This window comes from Delphinus delphis, chromosome 3, assembly GCF_949987515.2.
Source record: "Delphinus delphis chromosome 3, mDelDel1.2, whole genome shotgun sequence".
NCBI classification, from domain to species: Eukaryota; Metazoa; Chordata; class Mammalia; order Artiodactyla; family Delphinidae; genus Delphinus; species Delphinus delphis.
In genome coordinates, this window is record NC_082685.1 from 120,780,075 (window position 1) to 120,802,292 (window position 22,218).

The 22,218-nt window shown below is 35.8% G+C and overlaps 1 protein-coding gene across 10 annotated transcripts in view; it reads right to left on the minus strand.

Moving 5' to 3' along the window:
- ERBIN (erbb2 interacting protein) overlaps nucleotides 1–22,218 on the minus strand; it is a 109,579-nt gene that overhangs the window by 20,180 nt on the left and 67,181 nt on the right. For 8 of the 10 annotated variants that reach the window (XM_060009406.1, XM_060009403.1, XM_060009404.1 and 5 more), the window contains 11 exons: nucleotides 21,950–22,024; nucleotides 19,536–19,680; nucleotides 18,155–18,227; nucleotides 17,724–17,853; nucleotides 17,292–17,407; nucleotides 15,729–15,798; nucleotides 10,657–10,756; nucleotides 7,278–7,399; nucleotides 6,091–6,264; nucleotides 5,080–5,265; nucleotides 887–1,001 (listed from right to left, as the gene is read on the minus strand). In XM_060009406.1, coding sequence (XP_059865389.1) covers nucleotides 887–1,001; nucleotides 5,080–5,265; nucleotides 6,091–6,264; nucleotides 7,278–7,399; nucleotides 10,657–10,756; nucleotides 15,729–15,798; nucleotides 17,292–17,407; nucleotides 17,724–17,853; nucleotides 18,155–18,227; nucleotides 19,536–19,680; nucleotides 21,950–22,024 — 1,306 coding nt within the window. The remainder of the gene's footprint in view (nucleotides 1–886; nucleotides 1,002–5,079; nucleotides 5,266–6,090; nucleotides 6,265–7,277; nucleotides 7,400–10,656; nucleotides 10,757–15,728; nucleotides 15,799–17,291; nucleotides 17,408–17,723; nucleotides 17,854–18,154; nucleotides 18,228–19,535; nucleotides 19,681–21,949; nucleotides 22,025–22,218) is intronic. The other 2 variants (XM_060009405.1, XM_060009409.1) reach the window with 1 other exon arrangement.

A 22,218-nucleotide genomic window follows, 5' to 3' on the forward strand; every position in this document is an offset into this window, starting at 1 on the left:
TAACTTCAACTTTAAGGTATTTGGGTTTTGGATTCTGAATTTTTAAAATACTGTTAAACTATATGGCACTTAAGTTCTCTCCTAGACATATTCTTCTTCTTCTACCTCCTTATCATGGGGCAATTGTGACAATTAGATAATAACATGTATACTATTTAGCACAGTAATTAACAATTAGTAACAAATATCAGTACCATTATTATTATGAAACCCCAAGCTATCCTCCAAAGGGCCACCCTGATAGTAAGTTTCATTAATGCCATAAAGGTAAAGGCTGGATAAACCTCTAGTGGAGATAATGTAGAGATGTTCAGACATTTGGTGGAGAGGAGTGAGGGAAGGATAAAAGGAAGGGATAGAGACTCTTCAAGTTCTCTTTCCTTTCCAAGAGTCTGAGATTCCATGTCAGGTGGGGGTGGGGGTGGGGATGTTAAAAAGAAGTACTGGGAGAGATAAAGTAACAAGCAGCATCTGTTATACATCAGGTACTATGCTAGGTCTGAGGGCACTAATCCAATATATTTCAGAGTCACAAAACCCTTCATTAGCCTTATTGTATGTCTAATATATACACACACAAAACTAAGGAGCGCAAAGATCATACAACAAATAAGTGGTAGAGATGGAATCATAATCTAGGCTTATTTGCCTATAAAATCTATGACATGTAAGTAAACTTGCACAAATGAGGGAAGAGAAAAGATCCATCAAGATTTTTCTTTAAAAACGAGAGGTAAGGAATAGACCTTTTAGAAAGGCATGTTTTAAAAATTGTTTCTAAGAAGTGTTTTAAATAACATAATGACATTTAGTGAAATTTATTTGAAAAAATGTATAAACTTATTCAGCCCATTTCTATTCTTAGTGCTTTCCTTTAACACCTAACCTTTTTTGTTATTACTAAGTGCTACCACTTTGGGCTGGTTAATAGAGGTTTCAATTAATGGTGGTCGCATCTCTGCCATTTTCATCTCTTCATCAGAAGAAAGTTCTTCAGATTCCTAATTTAAAGAAAAAAGAGAGAAAATATTTACAAAAATCAATTTTGGTTTCTTTAAATATTAAGTCATAAGAACTTCAGAGAAACGAATACTTAGAACAGGTAAAAAAAACCTTTGTAAGGTAATAGTGAACAAAACTAGTATATGACTTAAATTTTTCAAGACATGGCTGTAAACCTATGGAAATTATTAACAGTACACCAAAGTGCCTAAGGTATAATTTTCTGTGCAGTCCTTAATCCAACTGTATTAATGATTGGTATGTACCTGGTAATATGTCAAGTGCCAGAGAAACAAAAATGAGTAAATAAAACACAATCCCTGCCATCGAAAAACTCAAGTTTAGTGAAGGTACTCTAATAAAAAGTCTATTCCTAACCCTCAAATTTATTCCCTCAAGTATCACTGGGTTCCAATGGTAGACTGTCCCAGACTATCTACCATTGAGTGCTGTTAGCACGCAAAAAAGACCTTGTCATCAACAAATATTAATAGAAAAATTTTAACACTGTATATAGTGTATATAAAATCAGATCTGCTACAGGTTAAATTATTCCTAGTTAATATGATAAAAATAAATAAAAGCTCTTAAAAGGGTGTTCTATTAAAAATACTAAGATTTCTAGGTGCTTTAAGAGTGCCATAATAAGACATGGACTGGAGTCAGAAAACTGTTTCAGTAAGAAGGCCAGAGAGTAAATATTTTACACTTTGAAAGCCATACAGTCTCTTGTTTCAACCAACCAATTCTGCTGCTGTGGCACAAGAGTAGCCACAGGCAATATGTAAACAAACTACCATGGCTGTGTGCCAGTAAAACTAAATTTTATCTAATTTTTCACATTTCACGAAATACTTTCTCTTTTGAATTTTATTCAACCATTCAATAACGTAAAAGCTGTTCTTAGCTTGCAAGCCACACAAAAAGAGGCAGTGGGCTGGATTTGGGCCATAGGCCATAGTTTGCCAACCCTGTTCCAAACTGCACTACAACAGATTTAGACTGCTAAGTAGATTAGGGAGAGAATGTAAATTGGATTTAGTCTTGAAGGGTGAGTTAAGAGGGAAATGACATTCTGAGTAGGGGAAAGCATGGAAGTAAGAAAAGGTATGCCAAGTCAGCTCCATGCAGCTGGAACTTAAGATAAGTGGCAGGAGACAGAAAAGGCAGACTGGAACGGATAGTAAAAGGTTATGCTCTGAGTATGAACTCAATTAAGTATGTATTGGTCATTACTGAAAGTTGACAAGCCAGGAACTCACAAGATCAGATTCTTTTAAAATAGTAACTCTGGTATTAAAGATGTATGAAAAGAAAAAGAGACTGGCAGAAAGGAAACTAGCTATACTGATAGTCCTGAAGAAAAAAAGACTACATCTGTCCTGCAATGGCAGTGATGGATAGTAAAGAAAAAAAGAATTTGACAGAAATTTTGCAATTAACAGGACTTGATTGATAGAATGAATGCGAAGAATGAGATAAAAGGACAAGGAGGTCTGTCTCAATCTTTGACATCTGCAGCATTCAAACTGCTGACCAGGCCTTCTCCTTCATGAAATTATATTACACCTGGGCTTCTGGGAACTGTAGTCTCCTAAATCTCCTCCCACCTTTCTGTTTCCTTTGCTCATCTCAATTAATCTTCCTGCAGTTAGCTCATATTCTTTCCTTTCTTACTCTTTCTCCCTGGATATTGCATTTTCTCCAATGATTATGTTTAATGTAGATAATTCTGCTAATAAGTCTTCAGTGGCTCCCTGAAGACTACAGTGTAGATCATCAAGTCCAAACTTCTTAGCAGAGGTATTAAGGGCTTCAGAATCAGGATCCAACCTACCTTACTAATTTTATTCATATACTATAACCCCTGACATATTCAGTCAGATGGAACATGCTCTTTTCTACATTTTCTAAATACCATGCTTTTGCTCTCATTATTCCTTCCATTTCATTCAATTCTCCTATTTCTGCTAATTGAAACACTTCAAAATACAGGTTAAATGCTTCCTTCACTTAAAGCATCCACGGTTCTTCGTAGCCAGAAAATATCTCCTTTCTAAATTTCTGTAGCACTTAATATCTCCAGCAGTGTATGAAGGGAATATAAAATGGTGTAATCACTTTTGGAAAACTGTCTGGCAGGTAAACATAAAGTTACCATACAATCTAGCAATTCTACTCTGAGGTATATACCCAAGAGAAAAGAAAATATATATCCACGCAAAAACTTGTATACAAAGATTCAAAGAAGCCTTATTCATTATAGTCAAAACGTGGAAATAACCCAAATGTTCATAATGGATGATTACAATGAAATATTATTCAGATATTAAAAAATGCATGAAGTACTGATTCATGCTACAACATGAATAGTCTTGACATTATGTTAAGTGAAAGAAACAGTTACAAAGACCACATATCAGATGATTACAGTTATATGAAACGCCAAGGACAGCCAAATCTAGAGATGCAGATAAAGTATATTACTAGTTGTCTAAAACTTGGGGGGATGGAGAAGTTACAGGGAGACAACTAAGAAGTACCGGCTTTCTCTTGGGGTAATGACAATGTTCTAAAAGTGACTGTGGTGAGGGCTGCACAACTTTTAGTAAACTGAAAAACCACTGAACTGCACCCTTTATTTAAATGAGTGAATTGTATAATATATGAGTCATATCTCAATAAAGCTGTTTTTTAAAAAAAAAGTTACAGTTTTTATTGATCCACGGGAAGAATCTCTTTAAAAAAAGTCTCAGGGGCTTCCCTGGTGGCACAGTGGTTGAGAGTCCGCCTGCCGATGCAGGCGACACGGGTTCGTGCCCCGGTCCGGGAAGATCCCACATGCCGCGGAGCGGCTGGGCCCGTGAGCCATGGCCGCTGAGCCTGTGCGTCCGGAGCCTGTGCTCCGCAACGGGAGAGGCCACAACAGTGAGAGGCCCGCGTACCGCAAAAAAAAAAAAAAAAGTCTCAGATATTCAAGAAAAAAATTACTTCATAAGCAATGATACATGCCTAAAGAAGTCAAATAATTGAAGTACACCTACAGCAACTTTTCATTTTTTTTTAACATCTTTATTGGAGTATAATTAACAATGGTGTGTTAGTTTCTGCTGTATAACAAAGTGAATCAGTTATACATATACATATGTCCCCATATTTCTTCCCTCTTGCATCTCCCTTCCTCGCACCCTCCCTATCCCACCCCTCTACGTGGTCACAAAGCAGCGAGCTGATCTCCCTGTGCTATGCGGCTACTTCCCACTAGCTATCTATTTTATGTTTGGTAGTGTATATATGTCCATGCCACTCTCTCACTTTGTCACAGCTTACCCTTCCCCCTCCCCGTGTCCTCAAGTCCATTCTCTATGTCTGTGTCTTTATTCCTGTCCTGCCCCTAGCTTCTTCAGAAGCAATTTTTTTTTTTTTAGATTCCATATATATGTGTTAGCATATGATATTTGTTTTTCTCTTTCTGACTTACTTCACTCTGTATGACAGACTCTAGGTCCATCCACTCACTACAAATAACTCAATTTTGTTTCTTTTTATGGCTGAGTAATATTCCATTGTATATATGTAACCTTTTCATTTTTAAGTTACAGAAATAAAAGCAATTGCCGTTATGAATTTTACAGAATTAGAACAACACTGCCACAATCTGATTTACATAGTAGGGACTTCCCTGGTGGTCCAGTGGGTTAGACTCTGCACTCCCAATGCAGGAGGCCCAGGTTCAATCCTTCCTCAGGGAACTAGATCCCACCTGCATGCCGCAACTAAGAAGGAGTCCGCATGCCAAAACTAAAGATCTTGCATGCCACAACTAAGACCTGGCACAACCAAAATAAATAAATATTTTTTAAAAAGACATAATTTACGTAGTAAAAATTTTATATCCACTGTACTCCAATTTTTAAAGTGATAAATTAATGGTATAGAAAATATTATGAGATTTCTCAATGGCAAATGCATTAGCATATTTTCTGCTACCAGTATCAGGTTTCTCCTATCTTTAGTTAGCAACAATATTAAATTCTTACCATTTATCACTACTCCAGAATAATCATAAAGCCATACCTCAAAAACATCATCATGATTAACAATATGCTTCAAGTTCTCAGAGGCTTTCATATTTGCAGTCACTGGCGGATTCCCAGGACTGACCTCAGCTTCAGGTTCACTGGTCTTCGGTATAGAGTTTCCTATCATATACTTTTCTCTTTCATCAGCTTTGCTTCTTACTGGAGTAATACTTTCTGAAGTCTAAGTAAAAGAAAAGATAAAGAATTCACATTCTTTATATCTATTCTTGTATTAAAGTTCAGATGAAATTTTAACAGTAATTTAGTATCTTCCTATTCTGGATAAACTGAAGAAACTTTAAACATGGAAATCTGTAGGACTCACAGATAAAATGCTCATTTGGGGAACAGGTGGTCCCAAAGGTCCACGAGCCACATTAAACTTTACAATTTAGCTGAGGCTACATTTCATCCTAGAAGTTGCAACGCTGGTATTTATGAGTGAGTCACTTAGCTCAGCATGCTCAAAATCAGGATGGCTAGATATTTTCCTGCTCATTGTGGAATATATAGTAACTCTAGTGACTTCTGTTTCTGTGATACAATGGCAGGGGGGAGGGGGGGTGTCAATTAAAGAACACACAATTTAGGGATTAGTGTAGGTTTCAGGAACATCCCGAGGAAATGCCAATGGTCTGTCATAGCAATTACATTTAAAATTAAAACTGGGTAGAGTGAATCAATATTACCAGGGGAAAAAAGTATTTCTATAAGAATGAATTTTCTGACATTTGTTATCTTATTCTTTGTTCAGGCAATGATTTTTCAAAGGCTACGCTGACACTCCCCTGCCCATATGGACAGTCTGTAACCACACTGAAGTGGTAATAATAGCAATTAGGGAGTTTGCTCACTATTAAAGCTTTTAGTTCAGATATTTGAGAACACTGCCCTAAGTTTGGAAGTACATTTTCTTGTAAACAAAAAGGATCATTATATCATTTATCATTTAAAAATTTTAAAGAACCTGAAGCAGGTTTTGGTCAATGCTTTTGAATTTTCTAACCTTTACACCCACATCATTATTTATAACTTGCTGATCTTCATGTGGTTTCAAATCTTTTCCAGAGTCTTCATTAGTCTCTTCATCTTTTAATCTATGTACAATGGTTTGAACAGTTTTAACCATATTCTTAAGCTCATCTGGGTATGGTGTTGGATATCTCTTTAAATTTCCCTCCTAGAGAAATAAAATAAGCACAATTTAAAATACAGATAAATATTTCTTTTTTTAAACATTTTTATTGGAGTATAGTTGATTTACAATGTTGTGTTAGTTTCAGGTGTACAGCAAAGTGAATCAGTTATACATACACATATACCCACTCTTTTTTAGATTCCTCTTTTCCCATATAGGCCATTACAGAGTACTGACTAGAGTTTCCTGTGCTATACAGTAAGTCCTTATTAGTTATCTACAGAGAAATATTTCTAATGTCAATCTCAAAATTTAATCTATAATACATCTTAATTACATTGCTCATAGGGGTAACTGTGAAGACAGATGATAGGCCTTTGAAAGCATTTTAGACTCAATAAAAGTATGGTTTTATCGATAATGGAAAACTTCACAGTTACAGATTTCAATGTTTTAAAAGCTTTTTTTTTAGTAGACTTAAATATATTCCATTTGGAGATATATGGTGTGGATATTGCCAACACCACCTCTTGGCTTTGAAACAGATATACGTTTTCCAGCTAGATGTTTATGCAAACATACATAAAATTCCTAGATTATTATGACTTATGTGCTGGGAACCACACACTTCTAAGGTTAATCTAATTATCATTTTCTGGGATTCAGTTAGTTTTATTATATAAGGGGAAAAAATTACATCCATAAGTAACTAGGAAATGTGTATTTGCTACTTCTATCACTGCAACACAGTCTAACAAAGAAACAAAATGTTCATATCAAAGAGTTCTTTATCCCTATAATATATATAAATAAATCACTAAAGAAAGGAAAGGGGGAAATAATAACCTGTTTTTCTCTTATATTTATACACACTATGAAATTTGGCTTTTAATTGCATAATTTTATATTGTTCTCGAATACTTTCACATGATAAATGTATTGGATTAATAAAATTTCAAGTGCCTTGAGGGTAAAATAGCGCAGATTAGCTATATAGTACCCAATAAATATCAGCAGACCTGTTCAAAATTTGAAGGAAAAAAGAATAGACTCACTCTAGGAGGTGCTTCCCTTTCATCTTTGTCTTCATCACATTCAAATGCCACTTGAGCCCGCTGTTTTCTCTGTTCCTCCCACAATGAAGGATTAAAACTTTCATTATCTGATATGAACATAACTAGAGAAAAACAAACAAAACCCCACTGTATTTTACTATAATTATGAAAAACTATTACTTGCTCATAATTTTCTTTATGAGGTATGTTCATTAAGATAAATCAAGACCAGTCAATGTCAGCAGCTATAAATGCTACACTAACAACTAGGCTGTGTTTCCAACATTTCTTCACAATATCAATGACATATCTTTTCTTCCTTAAAGCTGATTTGTCTTGTTTTGTTACCAGAAGGATTCCTGAAGAGAATATAACAATTAAGACACTATAGATATGTGATTGTGTGCAGTTCCCTACAAAAAGTAACATGGTAATATATAAATTATTTCATCCAGGTTCTGGCATTCAGAAACCTTCCTAATTCCAACATTGTTCATTATGTACTGGGGGAGGGGTGTTAAGTCAGAAAGAGGGAAATATTTTGGTAAAAAATGACTACCCCGATGGCATGTAAGTACATCTTTGCATGAAACATTATATATAGCTTTACTACGTAAATAAAGTAATTACAAGATATTCTCTATCAAAACTAAGGAAAATTGAAAATTTAACATAAACTCAATACTTACATATCTTGCTATCTGATATTAATATTAAAGATGTGACAACTGTCACATCTTTTTGCTTATTAGGCAACTAAAAAAAGCTTAAAAATTAATCCACCTATTATATATCACCTTATAGAAGTTTGTGTAGTACAAAATAAAACCACAACTTATTTTCTGCCCATTAGAAGAAAACAACAAAAGGGATTAAAAGCACCTAAAATTAGTTAATATAAAAACTGAAATTCCTGGAATACCCAAATATGGTCAGTTTGATTATTTATGCAAAACTAGCCATAATTATCATTTATTTTTAGCCCTTATTTTGGGCTTCTTAACCTTCTTTAATCTCATATCCAAAGTAAGAATGTCATGAAACCAAATACTAACAACAGGAATAAAGCTTTGAGATGCACCTTTTTCTTTGTTTTCATTACTTGACTCAAAACTTTAATTGCTTTGTGTTGTTGCTTAATATTAAATGAATTAGAGTGTTTGCTCTTGTTTGTTTGTCCAACGTGGTTCAAACTCCTGGGAAACCCTATTGACATACTTTTTGTGGTATACTTGGAAAGGCAAGCAGAGTCAACAGTTTCCAACAAAGTCTATTTCCAGGATCGAGAAGATTTCTCCTCCCACCTCAGGCTTTTTTGTTACCAGAAGGATTCCTGAAGAGAATCTAACAACTAAAACACTATAGATATGTGATTTTGTGCAGTTCCCTCAGTTCCCTACAAAAAGTAACATGGTAATATATAAATTATTTCATTCAAGGTTTGGCATTCGGAAATAATCTTCCAAATACCAATACTGTTCATTATGTACTGGGGGTGGGGATGGGGGTTAAGACTCCACCAGCCTAGCCCAGAAATCTCTAAGAGTTTTAGATTACATCAAAGCAATTTTACACCAGAATTTTTTCAGAACCCCAAAGGAAACTTTTACCATGCCTCTCACTCCTGTCAACTTCTGATCACCTACACTTTCTACCCTTTAGTGTAAATCTCACATCTTTTGCGATTCAGGGCATCAGGTAGTAACATCACTTTTTCTGCATTTCAGATGCCACTAGATCTGATCACACTGGCATATTCATTGAGGACTCTAGTATTTGCCTAAAGTGTTTCTCTCTACCTACGACCTGCCAAAATCCTGAATGATGAAAATGTGCGATGAACCCACCTCAACCCTATAATTTCAAAATTCCTCGATGCCCTCAATTCCAATGTCCATCTGCATTTCACCCATGTGATTCACAATCATGGTAATACTCAAGACCTTAGCTTCTGTAATACTTTTCCACCTCCCTGACCACTACACTTGTCCTTCTAAATCATTCACTTCCTTATTATTGCTGGTAAACATCAAGTTCCTTAACCTCATTTCTTTTTCTTCCTGTAAAAGCACTCTAGGTTTTATTTCCTTCTCTATTCACCTTAGATTTCATGATATATTATTTGCACCATTCTCACCTTTCTTGCCCCCTTTTCATACCTATGCAATAAGTCTGTAACGTGGTACTTCAATCACCTACCTTCTTTGCCCTGGAATTTAACCAGAGAAAAATGACATAACCTTGTTGCTTAGAACCACTGCAAATTTATGGTATTCCCTCTTCCTTGCTCCATCTTCAATGCTGCTCAGGAATTCTATTTATTCTAAGTCAGTCTGCTCTGCCACTCCAAATCACTACCACTTCCCTCAAATGCCCTTCCCCCAGTCTTTAGAGGCAATTTTCTCTTTGACTTCACTGAGAAAATAAATGCAATGAAAACTCTCAGACTGATATTGCTCCCCGATACCTTGTTTCCCTCAGTTATAAATTTATTGTTAGGTGGATCCATACTTCGCCTTTTTCCTGTTTAAGACTGATTCTTCTAACTAGGCTCAAGATACCATGCCTTTCTTTCAAATTTATTCATCATTATCCCCTTCTTACATCATAAGCTTCTTGAAAGCAAGGATTTAAGATCTTAAATACTCAGATCTGAGACTTCCCTGGCAGTCCAGTGGTTAAGACTCCACGCTCCCAATGCAGGGGGCGCAGGTTTGATCCCTGGTCGGGGAGCTAAGATCCCACATGACATGTGGCACGGCCAAGAACAACAACAAAGACCAAAAACTTAGATCTAACACAATGCCTAGCACATAGGTGGTAATAAAAATGGAATGAACTAAATGTGAAGCATCTACTCTCGAAGTATTAAAAAATTCCGCCTCAAGGACATTGTTTTCTGACTCATCTATTTCTTAGAGACACTGTGATAAAGGAAAAAGCTTTTCTTGCAGTTGAAAGGAAATTCACCTGCCTGACCATACCAAATGTAGTTTCTGATTCAGTATTATAAGTATACTACTTACAGTGCTCTCCTTATAATACCCATAGTGAAATACTTTAAAAAACACATGAACTCTAAAAGGACTCAGAATATTATAAACTTATACTTTCCTGTTGAAGCCTCTCCCACACTAAAATGCATCTAACAAAATCAAAGGAGTCATTTAAGGAAACATATGGTATACACATACTTCTAAATTCAACTATCTATAATGCTGAGATATTGCCTCTTTTTCCCATTTTCAGAGAACTTCATTAACCAATTCTCCAAATTTTCTTCAAATTAGTAAAAGTCTTTGAGACTTAAAATTCACTTTACACCTTTGCTGTAATTTGTATTTATTTTTTAAAAGAAAAGAGATTCTTAAATTCCTACCATCCTCAGTCCTTGGCTGCTGAGGGAACATGTAGTTAGTAAGCACCATTTTCTGGGTCTCTGAATCAGTCTCTTTTTGAAGAGGTATCAGGGGTTTGGACTAGGGAAAGAAAATAAATGTTTAGTTTTCAATAATCCTAAAGCAAATACATATCCAGCAATACCTCTGAATAAGTACTCACCATTTTTTCTATAAAGTATCAATGTGTAGGTTACCCCCAAAAATGTTTTTAACATACATAATAAAACTTTAAGATTTGAAACAATATACAAATCTAAAAAATAAAATTTAGCTTTTAATACAAAGCAAACTCATACTGTATTGCAATTATCACTGATCACCAATACAGTTTTAAAAGTTCTCATATATTAAGTACATCCAGAGTCCAATAATTACTTATCATAGTGATTTTAATAACGCCAAAAACTAAGCCTTTCCATTTTATATTATTTTGCCCCTTCTAGTATTCCCCTTTGGGAAGATGCTTTTGTAGAAATGATTTAGAAGGTTTAGTCTAGTTATCTGCAGGTTTATTTTAGCTGAAAACAGAGTACTTAAACACTAAGTTGTAATCTCTTTTCTGCCCTGTGTCTCCTTTCTCCATTAAAGATACAAGTTACTAAGTGGCAGAACTAGAAAACCCAATTATTTTGGACCTCATTTTTCCTTACGACTCTTTTCCTAACTGGTTATTGTTTTCAATTTACTTCTTAATATAACTCATACTTTTTTGCCAGCCTACTGACCTAACATCCTACCAATCCAAGCCTCGGCTAACTCCAGACAAGCAGGACCTAGCAAATCCTCCCCTCACCTGCCAACCTATCAATTAATTCTTTGGACTTACTCTTGTGAAAACCGTGCAGCTAGTTAATGCCATCCTATAATCTTACTCCCATTCAAACATTTTCTCTGTGCCCCTATCCTTCTTCTACAGTAGAGATACTGCCCTGCATCTCAAACATCTTCACTGAAAACTTTCCTTGACCTCCTCAGATAATGAAAATGGTAGATCTACTCCTTTCCCAAGGACAGCACTTCCCTGAAGCCTTCTCAGATACAGGTTGCTTCTTCTCCCACACCTCATTAAACTCTAGTTCAGGTGGTAGTTAGTGTTTACAAATGCTATGAGATCATTACTCCTCTCTCAATTATAAACACCTCTTCTTTTGAGGGAGATCAAACCCTGCCCCAACCATTCTAGCTCCTTTCCTAATATCCACTGACCTCCTGATAGTATCCAACTATTTCTGACTCTTTTATGCCAAATCTTTCCACAGTAATGGGTAATTCCACAGATATAAAATGTAGATGACATAGCCATACTTTTAGCCCAGTGATTTCTCAGTAGATGAAGAGTGGGTTGGAACGAGGAAAGAAGTCTACTTAGATAGACACAATAATCTGGGAGGGAGTTCCCTGGTGGCCTAGTGGTTAGGATGCCGGGCTTTCACTGCCATGGCCTGGGTTCAATCTCTAGTCGGGGAACTGAGATCCTGCAAGTCACGCGGCATAGCCAAAAAAAAAAAAAGAAAAAAAAAGGAACATCACTAAATATAACTACATAGGTAAATATAAAAGTTAAAAAAAACAAAAATTATCTGGGAAGGGGAATTCCCTGGCAGTCCAGTGGTTAGGGCTCCAGGTTCAATCCCTGGAACCTGGATCCAGGGATAGTTGGGGAACTATGATCCTGCATGCCATGTGGCACGGCCTAAATAAATAAATAAATTTTTAAAAAATTAAATAAATAAATAAATTAATTAATTAAAAAAAGAATGGTAAATTCTATGTTTTAAAAAAAAAAAAAAAAAAAGAATGGGGCTTCCCTGGTGGCGCAGTGGTTGAGAGTCCGCCTGCTGATGCAGGGGACACGGGTTTGTGCCCCGGTCTGGGAAGAACCCACATGCCGCGGAGCGGCTGGGCCCGTGATCCATGGCCGCAGAGCCTGCGCGTCCGGAGCCTGTGCTCCGCAACGGGAGAGGCCACAACAGTGAGAGGCCCGCGTACTGCAAAAAAAAAAAGAACTGCTAAGAGTTTGGAAACTGCGACATTCTAAGAGTTTTACCGTGTAGATTATTAGCCCTCCCTCTCACAAACTTCATACCCAGGATCCCTTCAAGAACGTTAAGAATCCCTGCCAGAGCTTTTGATTCCATCAGCTTCCATTCCAGTTATCCATCACTCTCTAATATCCTTAATCTCATTCTCCATAGAGCCTCCTTCCAACAACCTATAAACATGCTCTTATCTTGTGCCTAGCTACCAATTTATGTTCCACTCCTGTTCTTTCTTATCCAATCTTCTTAAAAGACTAATCAACATTCATATGTCTCCATTCTCTCATTTATTTATTCCTTAAACTACTTCAATCTGGTATTTGACATATACTTCTAAAACTGCATTAGCTATAGTCAAGATAAGTTGGCAAGATAGGTATAACTTGCCAAAATATAATGGATATTTTTCAGACTTCATTTGAATGAACCTCTCATTGGCATTTATCCTGTTGCAACTCCTTCCTTTAGGCCAGTTGCTTCACCCTTAACGTAAAAACACCATCATATAGTTTTCCTTGTAAAGAGCAGCCATAGAGGTATGGCCACTCTTTCTAAGCCTATTAACCCGCCTGCCACTTAAATGTTAGTATTCCTCAGGATTAATCCATCCCTAACATATAAAAATATAATCTGACAATAACCCCTTTTGACAAAATAATAAAAAGCTATGAAACCACTTTCAAGAAAAAGTGATTAAGATGATGGACTGAACACACATCTCATGCTACAAGTCTTTTAAATACATTTTACAAATGAAAGGAATATATCTATAATAGTACTGGGGAAAAATCATGCCTTCAGGAGCAATTTTGAGAACCCCTGGAGGTTAAAAATTTAAAAAGTGGAAAAACCAAGAGCACAGAAACCACAGCCTAAAACAAGGCGATGGGTGTGGGTGCGGGTGGGGATGGGGGTGGTCCAAGGCCACCTGAACTGTTCTATGCGTGCCTACCTGGATACACCAAAGGTACTTCAAACTCAATAAACCTAATCAGAACTTCACATCTTCCCATAAACAGATTTCTTTCTCTTGTGGTTCTCTATCTTGGTTATGGTAACAATATCCACCTAGTCACTCAAGCCACATCTCTGAGGCTCATCTTTGCTTTTACTTTCTTCTCACATACATGCATTCCTCACATGTTCCACTGATGTGACCTTTTAAGTTATGCCCTAAATAGACAGTATTTTCCTGGGCCCTGTTATCATTACTCTACTTCAGCCAACACTTTCTGTTGCCTTGAGTATGGCAATGCCCTCCAATAGGTCTTCTCTGGCCTTCCCGCTTGGCACCACCTCCTGCTAAATCCATCTTTCATAATGCAGCCTGCAAAGCCTTTCTAATGTATCAGTCTGATCATGCCACTTGCCTGCTCATATGTTACACAGCTTTCTTATCTCCTGTAGTAGGGTTGACATGTAATCCCAGGACCACTTCTCTTAAACTGATAACATATATGAATAATTGACCATGACAATAATGACCGAACATCCAGGTTGCCTGGGACATTCCCATTTTACACCTGCTATTCTGACACTTATCAAAGAGGCCCCTTTCACTAACAAGTATCCTAAAATAGACAATAAATTAGTCACCCTAATCACAATTTTCCACTGAGCCTGAATATGACCTTAGAATCCATTAAAAAAATCATAATTTATCAAAGTTGACATGCAAGATTAAAAAAATCTATTTGCCATCCTTGAAATATAATGTGAGTTCCTTTGTATGGCATATGTGATCCTCCATGACCTGATCTGTGTCCACCTCTGTGGCCTCACATCCCACTCTTCCATCTCACAAGTTATGCTCTAGTTATAAAACCACTTGTAGAGGTACTGAATATACTACACTGCTTCACTAATAAGTGCTTAGGCTCATGATATTCCTTCTAACCCGAACACTCTTCCCCTTTCTTTAATCCTATTACTCTTTTTTTTTTGAAAGGAGCCGTAAGTTATTTTATTTTTAAATAAATTTATTTATTTATTTTTGGCTGCGTTGGGTCTTCGTTGCTGCACGTGGGCTTTCTCTAGCTGTGATGAGCGGGGACTACTCTTCGTTGCGGTGTGCAGGCTTCTCATTGCGGTGGCTTCTCTTTGTTGCAGAGCACGGGCTCTAGGCACGTGGGCTCAGTAGTTGTGGCTCACGGGCCCTAGAGCGCATGGGCTTAGTTGCTCAGTAGTTGTGGTGCACGGGCTTAGTTGCTCCACAGCATGTGGGATCTTCCTGGATCAGGGCTCAAACCCGTGTCCCCCTGCATTGGCAGGCAGATTCTTAACCTCAGCGCCATGAGGGAAGTCCCAGCATGGCTCACTCTTAATTTCATTTGAGAATCTGCTTTACTGTTCCCTTCTTCAGACAGATACTTCCTAAATCACTCTATCTAAAATAGGATGTTTACTCCAACCCTGCTATCAGGGTTCCAATAGCAGGGTTGTTCCAATGCCTATCAAACTTTATTTTTCTCTGTAGTTCTGAAACATTATTATGTAGTTACTTATTTGTCTCTGTCTCCCATGAGAATGTAAACTCAATGAGAATGTAAGAAGATTCTATTTGCTTCATCAGTATAACTCCAGCTCCCAGAGCTGTAAGCTTTCAATAAATTTGTCAAAGGGAAGTCCAAGGAACAAGTCTAAATTCCTTAGAAATACTTCTTCAAGGTTTGTCAAAGTGCTTGATTAGAAGCATAACAATCAAATTTATACAGATATAAGCCACAGAGAGTCTCTATAAAAATGTTAAAAAGTTAGGGAGAATTCTGTCCTAATCTATCTTTTTACAGATACAGAAGTTAGATAAGCCCCAAAGGACTTACCGTTCATGAATCTACACATATTTCACAAAAAATTATCTGTATCTAAGTATTTTCCAGTATTTTCCTTATACATGTGTCTTTACATGTGTACCAGATTAGAACTGCTGTTAAATAATCCTAAGTAAATTAGAATGCATAATCATATAGAATAACTGGAATTCTATCAATTTACAAAATCAGAATGTCTACCTGATTATCTGAGAGCCACATAGCAGTCAATTGCTGTAGCTTTGTAAAGCTAAAGGGCAAATTTTTTAATCTGTGGGAAAAAATACAAACAAAAATTAAACTTTAAAAATGAGAAATGTTAAAATGAGAGCTAGATCTAATGGTCTTCTAAACAATGTTATATTATTGCATATGAAAATAGGAGAAAAACATTTAATTCAGAAGAAAACCCAGTATAGGTCTTTGAACAGGATATAAGACAAAATACTATTCAGTTTTATAAGAATTAATTTTAAAAATATAATTCTTCAATTGAATCAATTTTACTGGGGGAAGAAATGGATAATCTAATAACCTCAAAAAAAATTATCTGCCAAGAAAAACTAGCAACTATCCCTACCTTACTGCAAAGGCAAGGACAAATTAAACAATATCTCATAAAATTGCTTTGGATGTTTTACTTGCCTTTACAGAGAACAAACTGTTATAGGAACCACTCTGAGTAAGAGCTTGTTATAAATACTGCACTCTTTTTATTTCATTGTGACCCAGCACTTTCATACTCAAGAAGACTATTTTAACACTATAATGAGTAAAAACAAAGTAATAGCAATACTCAGTAGAATGCTAAATTGGAACAGCACCCTACTTAAACCTTCTGTCTTATGCCTATTCTATGCCTAACTTTCAAGGAACCTAGGGCATCTAGGTCTCTAGAAACCTAGGGTGCTGGAACTTAGGGATCTAGTTTTAGGGGACAAAGTATGGGCTGAAACAAGGATTTAATTTTAAAAGGGATTTAATTTTAATGATTTAATTTTCAACCACACTGGATAGCTATAATTAATAATTTAAAAGGAGGGGCAGGGACAGTAGTTCTTCTTAAATAAAATGGAACAGTCTAAATACCCTAACTAGTCAGAAAACTGAGTTTACATTAAAGCTCTATCTTACAAGCTATGTGAATCACCTTAAATCTGAGTCTTAATTTTCTCCTCCATAAAATGGGAATACCCATTTATTATTTTATAGGGCTGTTTTGAATACTTTGTAAGATACTACAAAAGCAAAATGTAAAAATGCCGTTACAATGTTCTTTTATCACTATTAGTATCTTTACATCAGAAAAAATTATGGACAATCTGTTAACTTAAACACTGTTCCAGTTTGTGATCTATTTTGCTCTATACCTTGGCTGTGTTGTCCAAAATTATTTGAGTGGGTGTCTAATTACACCTTTGCCCAGATTAATACAAGGAGTAGATTAGATTAAAAGCTGCTTTGTTCAACAGCAGTATTAAGGTGAAGATCTGACTTTAGAAATAAAAATGGCTACTATAAGGAGATAATTAAGACTATATAGCTAAGGTCAACATAAAATGAACTGTGACAAATAACCACAGTATGATAATTAACATCAGGTAAAATTAAATCATTCTTTCAAATGAAAATTCTACACAAAAAACCAAAAATATATATGAAAAGAAAAACATGCATTAGATTTTCTAACACATATAATGAAATTTTAATTTCATCCAATAGATGTCTTCTACAAACCAAATGATGAATTACATTGTTACAAACCTATTGTCACTCAAATTAATGACTTTTAATTTTTGCATATCACCCATTTCCTCTGGAAGTGTCTCAAGTTTATTGGAATGGAGAAACAGCACAGTTATATTTTTCCAGCTTCCAATCTGAAAGAGAAACAGACTTGTGGATCAAAACTTCGCCTACTGCTTAACAGACATTAAGTAAAGTATCATTTTCAAAAGTTATAAAAAATACTCTTCTCATTTATAAAAGGAATTATATTTTTCCTTTTCAATTATTAACTTCCATGTATGAAGAAAAGTATTTAGGTATCTCTTGAAAATCAATATAGCTAATTATTATTCAGAAAATAAATAACTTAGTTACAAAATTATTTCTGAAAATAAAGAAAACCACACTGGATAGCTATAATTAATAATTAGAAATACAAAAATTCAAAATAAATTTTAAATACAGTACCTCTGGGGGTAACTGTTGTAAGTAATTATGATCTGCAGCAAACGTTCTTATATTAGTAAGCTGCCCAATAGATGAAGGCAAAGCTTCAAGTTCATTGAAGCTACAATCCAGTTCTTCTATTGACACTAACCTTTAATTAAAAGAGAAAGCACATATTTTAACAAAATATTTCCTGTATATCATTCAAAACTTAAGAACATATGACTATTTGAACTTGACTTTAACAAACGTAGAGAAAATCTACTTCCACTACAGTTCACCTATAAAAAAATCAGCCTGTCTTCATTATAAATAAACCCAACCTGCCACCAACTGCTTATTTAAATGTTTTTGGAATCTCCTTTAGGTGTTAACAATTATCTGAAAACAATATATGGCATGTTGAACCGAAAGAAAAATCTTCTAGTTCTATTAATACACAAAAATCTTACCCTCCTATAGAGTCTGGCAGATACATTAACTGATTTTCATCTATTTTAAGAGTTGTTACATTCTTCAATGAACCTATTGAGGGAAGAAATAATATACAATTTTCCATCTTGAACTAGAATCAAGTCAACCAACAGTCAATGTGAGCACATATTACATTTGACATGAATCATAAAGAACTTTTAAAAACCAACATATCTAAAAAAGATACCACCCCAACCCCACCAATTCTCTATTCCCTCACCCTGTATTTACAATTTTCACATACATACTACCTCTTAACAGTAGTGTATATTTATCGATTTAACCCTCACTAAAATGTAAGCTTCATAAAAGTATGTACTTTTTGTCTCCCTTTGCTAACTGTGGTAGCCATGCTCCTTAAAACAATGCCGTGATGGCACAGTGAAGATACACAATACAAACTTATGGTATCAATGGATTAAAGAAGTGGTACTATGACCATAGTTTTCTTAAGTGTATAACAAACTATTTTACATATTGTACATATACTAAATACTAAAACAATAAAAACGGAGTTTAATTTAAAATTAAAAGTGTTGAATAAATTATGGTAGAGCTTGCAAAATGAAACCTGAGCTAAAACAGTTATGTAATTCAATTGAAAAATATGTTAAAATAATTCTGATTTTTATATTTAAACAACATGAAGATGCCAAGATTTAAGTTTTTGGTTCTTTAAGATAATTCAATTTCCTTGATGCATCATCAGACACACAATTACACAAACACAGTTGACCCTTGAACAACACAGGTTTAAAGTGCACAGATCCACTTACATGCAGATTTTTTTCAATAGTAAATACTACAGTACTACATGACCCACAGTTGGTTGAACACATGGATGCAGAACCATGGATAGGGAGGAAATGAATGCAGATACAAAGGTGCAACTATACATTATATGAGATTTTCCCACTGCGCAGAGGGTTGGCCCCCTAACCATCGTTGTTCAAGGGTTAACTGCATAGATTTTCGTAGGATTTTGCTTATCTGGCTGTCTTCTTGTGAGTCTAAAATGTAGTTAAGATTGAAAAAAGTTACTAGATAATGGCCACGATCAAGAGTTAAACCAAATTTGGGTAAATTAAACTCTTTTAAAGAATTTAAACTTTATTGCAGTGATAAAAATGACATTTCCTTAAAGTAAAGAAAAACAGTAATGTCAACAAAAGAGTAAACTGTATAACTGATCGCATCAGAAAAAAATTCAAATAAGATCTATGACTTCAGAGAACAGTAAAACTATCTCATAACAAATAAAATTTGATATATGGAAGGTCTGAATCAAACAATGGCATTAAGTTTCTCATATTTTATATTAGCAAACATTAATTACATGATTTAGAGAGCAATACAAACCAACAGTCTCAGGCAGTTGTTGAAGTGAATTGCTTGATAATAGGAGGTCTTGAAGGTTTTCACATGCTGAAATTCCTTCTTCAACCATTTCAATATTATTTTTAGAAACATCCAAATATGTGAGCTGTTTCAAGCTACCGATAAACTGTAAGTAAAAAAAAAAGGAAATCTAATGACTCCATCAACAGTAAGTGGTGAAAAGTTTAGATAATAAATCTAATGCCAAGTTATAATTTAAAATTAAGTATTTATATGAAAGGATTCATAATTTTTTTTAATGCTATTAGTAAAGTATTCAGTAATAAAGCTAAGAGCTCCTACTAATGTTAGCCCAGCAGAGTGACAACAGACATATACTTTTCTTTGGGAACTTAGCTGCCCATCATTTGAAAGGGGAAGAGCAAATATGGGGATTCGTATGGCTTTAGTTCTGAGAATGAACACAATGTCAGCTGCTAAGAAACTACATGGAAAATAGCTTACTTCAACAATTCCCTGGGCAAAATGAAATAAGATATAAAGTCAACTGCAACCGCTAGGAAGGACACACTCCATGGCATTAAAAGAGAGTGACAGTTGACCCTTAACAACACAGGTTTGAACTTCACAAATCTATTTACACATGGATGTTTTTCAACAGTAAATACTACAATACCATACTATTTGTGGTTGGTTCAATCTGTGGATGTAGAACCGCAGATCCAGAAGAGGAACCCCATAACAATGAAGGAATCTTGGATAGGGAGGGCTGACTATAAGTTATACACAGATTTTTTTTTTTTTTTTTTTGCGGTACGCGGGCCTCTCACTGCCGTGGCCTCTCCCATTGCAGAGCACAGGCTCCGGACGCACAGGCTCAGCGGCCATGGCGCACGGGCCCAGCCGCTCCGCGGCATGTGGGATCTTCCCAGACCGGGGCACGAACCCGTGTCCCCTGCATCGGCAGGCGGACCCTCAACCACTGCGCCACCAGGGAAGCCCTATACACAGATTTTTGACTGCACAGAGGGTCAGTGCCCCCAACCCCTGAGTTGTTCATGGGTCAACTGTGTTTTACAAAAATTATTACAGAAATTTTAAAATTTTAATCAAGAATGTGTTTGACAAACCCAATCAAAAAAAGGGCGGAAGATCTAAATGGACATTTCTCCAAAAAAGACATACAAATGACCAAAAAGCACATGAAAAGATGCTCAACATCACTAATTATTAGAGAAATGCAAATCAAAACTACAATTTTGATTGTACAAAGCCATTTCTACAAAACCGGTTTTGATTCTACAAAACCGGTCAGAATGGCCATCATCAAAAAATCTATAAACAATATATGCTGGAGAGGGTGTGGAGAAAAGGGAACCCTCCTACACTGTTGGTGGGAATGTAAATTGGTACAACCATTATGGAGAACAGTATGGAGGTTGCTTAAAAAACTAAATATAGAACTACCATATTTAGCTCTATAAATATGGTATAGATCCAGCAATCCCACTCCTGGGCATATATCCAGAGAAAACCATAATTCAAAAAGATACACGGGGATTTCCCTGGTGGCGCAGTGGTTAAGAACCCGCCTGCCAATGCAGGGGACATGGGTTTGAGCCCTGGTCCGGGAAGATCCCACATGCCGCACAGTAACTAAGCCCATGCGCCGCAACTACTGAGCCTGTGCTCTAGAGCCCACGTGCCACAAGTACTGGAGCCCGCGTGCCTAGAGCCTGTGCTCTGCAACAAGAGAAGCCACTGCAATGAGAAGCCCACACAGCACAACAAAGAGTCGCCTCCACTTGCCACAGCTAGAGAAAGCATGCGTGCAGCAGCAAAGACCCAACGCAGTCAAATAAATAAATTTATAAAAAAAAAGATACGTGCACCCCAATGTTCACTGCAGCACTATTTACAATAGCCAAGACATGGAAGCAACCTAAATGTCCATCAACAGAGGAATGGATAAAGAAAATGTGGTACATATATACAATGGAATATTACTCAGCCATAAAAAAGAATGAAACAATGGCATTTGCAGCAACATGGATGGACCTAGAGATTGTCACACTCAGTGAACTAAGTCAGACAGAGAAAGACAAATATCATATAAGGACCTACTGATTAGCACAGGGAACTCTATTCAATGCTCTGTAATGACCTATATGGGAAAAGAATCTAAAAAAGAGTGGATATACATATAGGTCTAACTGACTCACTTTACTATACACCTGAAACTAATACAACATTGTAAAAAAAAAAAAAAGGAACGTGTTGACAATTTTAAAAAATGTAATTTGTTTCTATCTAACAGTATTGAGAATTAAGTAATCATTTTTAAACTAATTAAAACTTATTTGAAAATGTATAATTCATAAAAATGCAAAGGATAGACAGCAATAAGGAAAGTCTTTAAAATTTGATATACGTACCCCTGGAATAAAAGTCAGTCTATTACCATCCATCCAAAATTCTTTCAATCCACTTAGCTGCTCAAGTACTTCAGGCTATTTAGATTGGGGGGAGGGGGAAATATATTAATTTACTTGAATATATTTATTTGGCAAAAGAAGCTCCCCTGGGAATTTCTAATGATAAGTTTCACTTTAAAAAATGAGGGAAAAAAAAAGCAGAGCCAAGACTCAAGTCTTTCCACTATATTATAGCTATTACACAAATATTACTCAATAGATATTCCATA